General features: G+C 37.5%; 1 protein-coding gene across 1 annotated transcript; it reads left to right on the plus strand.

The window, feature by feature from the left end:
• Positions 1-3,106: 3,106 nt before the first annotated feature.
• Positions 3,107-3,581, plus strand: LOC115243210. The gene is made up of 2 exons (XM_029820005.1): positions 3,107-3,199; positions 3,273-3,581. The coding sequence occupies exons 1-2, from the start codon at positions 3,107-3,109 to the stop codon at positions 3,579-3,581; spliced, it is 402 nt and encodes a 133-aa protein (XP_029675865.1).
• Positions 3,582-4,224: the final 643 nt, after the last annotated feature.

The following is a 4,224-nucleotide window of genomic DNA, read 5'->3' on the forward strand; positions in this document are numbered from 1 at the left end:
GAGGCAGGGGCATGAGAAGTCCTTTTTATAGGACAAAGGGTCTACGGAAAACTTACCCCTCTCTTGCCTGAAGATCACAATAAAAAGTCACTCTTAGAATAGTAGAAGAAGAAAGAGAAAACTGGAAAGAAAATGTGAAAACCCTGTGTTATGTTTCCGTGCAACGATATTATACTGTTCATTGCGCTAAAAGTGAAGATGATTTACAGAAGGACGTGCAAAAGTGTTTTGGTCAACAACGAAATATTAAAGTTGAGATAGCTATCAAGTCATTAGAGTGCATTATTGTCAGCTCAATTCTTTTAAACTGTTTATCAATGTTTATCGCGTTATCTTTTTGTTATAATAAAGTTAATTAAGTGTTTTACTTGTTTTTCGTTGGTTGTGGTTATTTCCTATTTGTGTCTCATCGATATTTTTTGTTAGACATATATAAATTGTCGCATTCGTTAAAATCAAATGCACGCATTTTTTTCAACTAATCGCTTTTTAAATCATGGTCGCTTATTGGTAATTCAGTATCAGTCAAATCGAGAGTTGCTTTATTTTCTATACAGATTTTAAAGTTCCGTTTAAAATCTAAAGGTATATTTGGTTTATAATTAACTAAATCTGAATTTGACTGTTTTGAGAAAAGTACATTTTTTGCATTTTCTTCAGGTTTATTAAGATCTAATTTTATCTCAGTGTTTTGTGATAAATTCATATTTTTTTAACGAAATCTAAATTATTTTGTTTGTAGCAAGATTCAACATTAAGATAATGACGAAAATATGTGGATAATTAAATATTAGTTGATACATCAATTTGTTTCTGAGATATATTAGTATCTGCTATAATGACGCGTCTGATTAAGTATTTAATATGTTCTTCCACAAATTTATCTACCCTCAAAAAATGATTAATGACTAAATTTTTTAATTTGTTAAATTTACTTTTAACTGATGCACTCAATACTGGTACATAACCAAATTTGTCGGTGCATATATTACTCCATAAAGTAATTGTACCAGTATCACGTAAAAATTTATAGCGATATGAAATGCGTAATGTGCATTAGCCTAAATGCCATTCTGAGAAATACTGTTCTGAATCTCACAATTTATTTCTTCTCCCCATTTTCATCAATTCGAAGACATTTCCTTTGTTTGCTCATCTTTGTCAGATATTGGAATGGATTTTTTACTAATAAGCTCTTCCTTAAATTATCATCTCTTTTCCGATGATAAAATGTTTCAGAAATTGTTTCTGAATCTCACAATCAGATTTTATGCGTGTTCCTTGCAAATTGCCTTCTAATTCACATTGTGAAAAAATCAAAAGCGCTTTCAAAATTTTTCTCACATCTACTTAACGACACAGTCCAATAACAGCAAGATAAAAAATACGAACTGGTCGTAAAATAGATTTCAGAGCATCGAATATGTTTTCATAAAATGAGCGACACGTATACATATAACAATCTGATATTATATTTCGACAAGCAACCGTATGTTGGATAACTTGTAACTTTCTTTATAATAGCAGTTAATAAAAGTCATGAAGCGTCTGTTTTTTGGGATGTGGAGCACCTATTCTACACCATTCCATTAACTAAGATCTATGAAAGTCAAAGTATGTATTTCAGTCAAAAACTGTGAAATTGAAAATTGACCAGCAATAGAATTAATAACTGTATAATACAAAAAATATATAATGGGACGACGTTCCATTTGGTCTATTCAATCTTAGAACTCTAACACCACTTGCGTCAATATTATAGGCCCGTATTCATAGACGAAGTTCAAGATGCTACTTAAGATCAACTTGGCTAAGATTCAATAAAGACCGTCTCAAGATCGATAGAATTCATATATATGAATTAAGATAATCGTAGCGAAGAAGTTCTTATCTAAGAAATTTTTATTCTATTTGAGACTGTCTTCGCAAAAAAGTACTTAAGATAATACTTATTGATCATTCTGCTATTTCCATATTATTTTTATTAGAATAACTGTGGATTCCACATGACAATCGCACGACCGCACCAGTATGAATAAAATCGGATTGATGGCGCCATCCCGTCGCGAAACATGAAACTCGATTTCAATCAATGACATCGCGATTTCGAAAGCAACCGTATTATTTCGTCCGCTCCTAAAAAGCGAAAACATTTCATGACCCTTGCTATACAATAGTCATGTGATTTGACGTCGCGCAAAACGATTGGATCGCGAGGATCACCAGTCCTCGCAGGATGGTGAACACGGGGAAGAAAATTTTTCCCGCAGTTTAGACGAGCCTCATCAAGAGAACGCATTGGACGCGCGTTCCTCTCAGCTTTCTTAATCATTCAGTCCGCGAGTCAATCCCCGTTAAAAAATTCTTTTGTTTGAATCCACGAGTGCTTAGACCATCACTACCGCGATTTCTCGGAGTAGAACCGATAGTTGCCGAATTTCTGTTGGAATCCAGCCCTGACTCCGCAGCACCGCGAATTTATCGTTATCCTCGCTCGCAGGATATCGTGATCCCGTCTCCGCGGTTCTCGTGTGCGTTGCGCGTCGCGTGCAACTTGTTGCAAGTAGACTCGCTTTATATAAATTGTTCAATTAGTGCAATAAACTGTTAATTGTGATCAGTGCAAGCTATAAAACAGTCATTTCGTGAGTTCAATCACGTCATTCGAGTCATCCGTTAATCACTCCCGTTCCGCCACACCACAAGTTTCGGCGTGTTAATCGACGTGTGTTCCGGCAGTCTCCGTTTCGAACGCGCTTCCGACGGCATAATCGCGAGCTCGCGTAAGCAACGAACGAAACATTTCTGGTCCTTCGAGCCGGATCGGAATAAAGTAGTGTTAAAGAAACAATTTCAAGTGATTTTCAAATTACAGGGACTCTCAATGTTTAGGGACTGGCAATAAATAGCTCAGCGACTCTTAGCAGAGAATCTCGTGTGCAAACAATTGTAAGTTAAATATCAGCGCTAATAACGTGTCGTTCGATCATTTCCATTGTGAATATTGTAACTTAAAAAAAAACTGAGTCGGTTAAATCGTTCATTACGAGCGAAGAATTATCAAAACAAGTTTGATTTTGTGCGCTCGTTGCGCTTCTATGCCATGATGTCTCGGGCTCTCGAGAATTTTAAAAAGGTCGAACGTCTCAACGACCAAAATTTGTTCAAGAATCTCATCTTTGAAAAAAACTTGGAGCCAGTGCATTCAAAACCATGCCGCTCTCTAGCAGATCTACCCTAAGGCGAAACGAGCAAACCTTGACTACTTCTAGGAAGATCAATTGGACGCACACGAGAAGATCTACCAAACAGCGTTGGATCTCATAATAGAGTGGTTAGAGGAACTTGAGCCCCCTGTGAGTCCGAACCGATCTCTTCAAACAGAACAGTCATTTTCGCGATCGGAAACAGCGTTATCAGTGAAGCATTTGCTGCCGATCAAATTGCCGCCGTTCTCAGGCAATTTCACAGAATGGGAGAGCTTTCGCGATAGATTCACCGCATTAATCACTGAAAATAAGGATCTCTCCGATTTCTCGCAAATGCATTTCCTCGTATCAAGTTTAACCGGCTCCGCTTAAGTCATTTCCAATATTTCAATCATCGCGGAAAATTTCTCCGTCGCATGGAAAGTGCTCCAAGCTCGCTTCAAGAGCAAGAAGAAACTTATTCTCTTCACATCGCCGCATTATACAATTTACCTCCCATGTCGCGGGAATGGCCGTCGAATTACACTCGCTACGCGATATGGCCGACAAATTCATCTCTGCTCTGAGGTGTCTTGGGCGATCATTGGAACAAATTCTTAACGATATTCTCGGCTACTTCGTCGTTCAAAAGCTCGATCCGTCCACTCGCCGAGCATGGAAATTAAAATGCAGTACAGAATCATCTCCTCTCCCATTTGACGAGCTGACAAAGTTTATTTCGTCGCGCGCTATCGCGCTTGATGAATTAGCTCCGCTAAATTCAAAATCGACTCGACACGTTAAAGTCAATAACGCGACTAACTCCGACACTTCAGAACAGACTTGTACATTATGTAAGAAGCAGCATTAGTTTAGCAAATGTGCATAATTTTTGAATAAGAGTAACGACGCGAAATTGTAAAACAATCCAAACGGTGTTTCAATTGTCTCAGCATAAAACATTCAGTTCAAGAGTGTACCAGTCGATTCTCGTGTAGAACTTGCCAACAATGACATCATTCGTCACTTTACCTTG

The sequence above is a fragment of the Formica exsecta genome, unplaced genomic scaffold (assembly GCF_003651465.1).
Source record: "Formica exsecta isolate Colony F162 unplaced genomic scaffold, ASM365146v1 scaffold698, whole genome shotgun sequence".
In the NCBI taxonomy this organism is placed as follows: domain Eukaryota; kingdom Metazoa; phylum Arthropoda; class Insecta; order Hymenoptera; family Formicidae; genus Formica; species Formica exsecta.

Coding starts and splice junctions, on each gene's coding strand:
- LOC115243210 (XM_029820005.1), top strand. CDS start 3,107: ATGTCTCGGGCTCTCGAGAATTTTAAAAAGGTCGAACGTCTCAACGAC. Junction 3,200..3,272: donor TTGAAAAAAACTTGGAGCCA/GTGCATTCAAAA, acceptor GACTACTTCTAG/GAAGATCAATTGGACGCACA.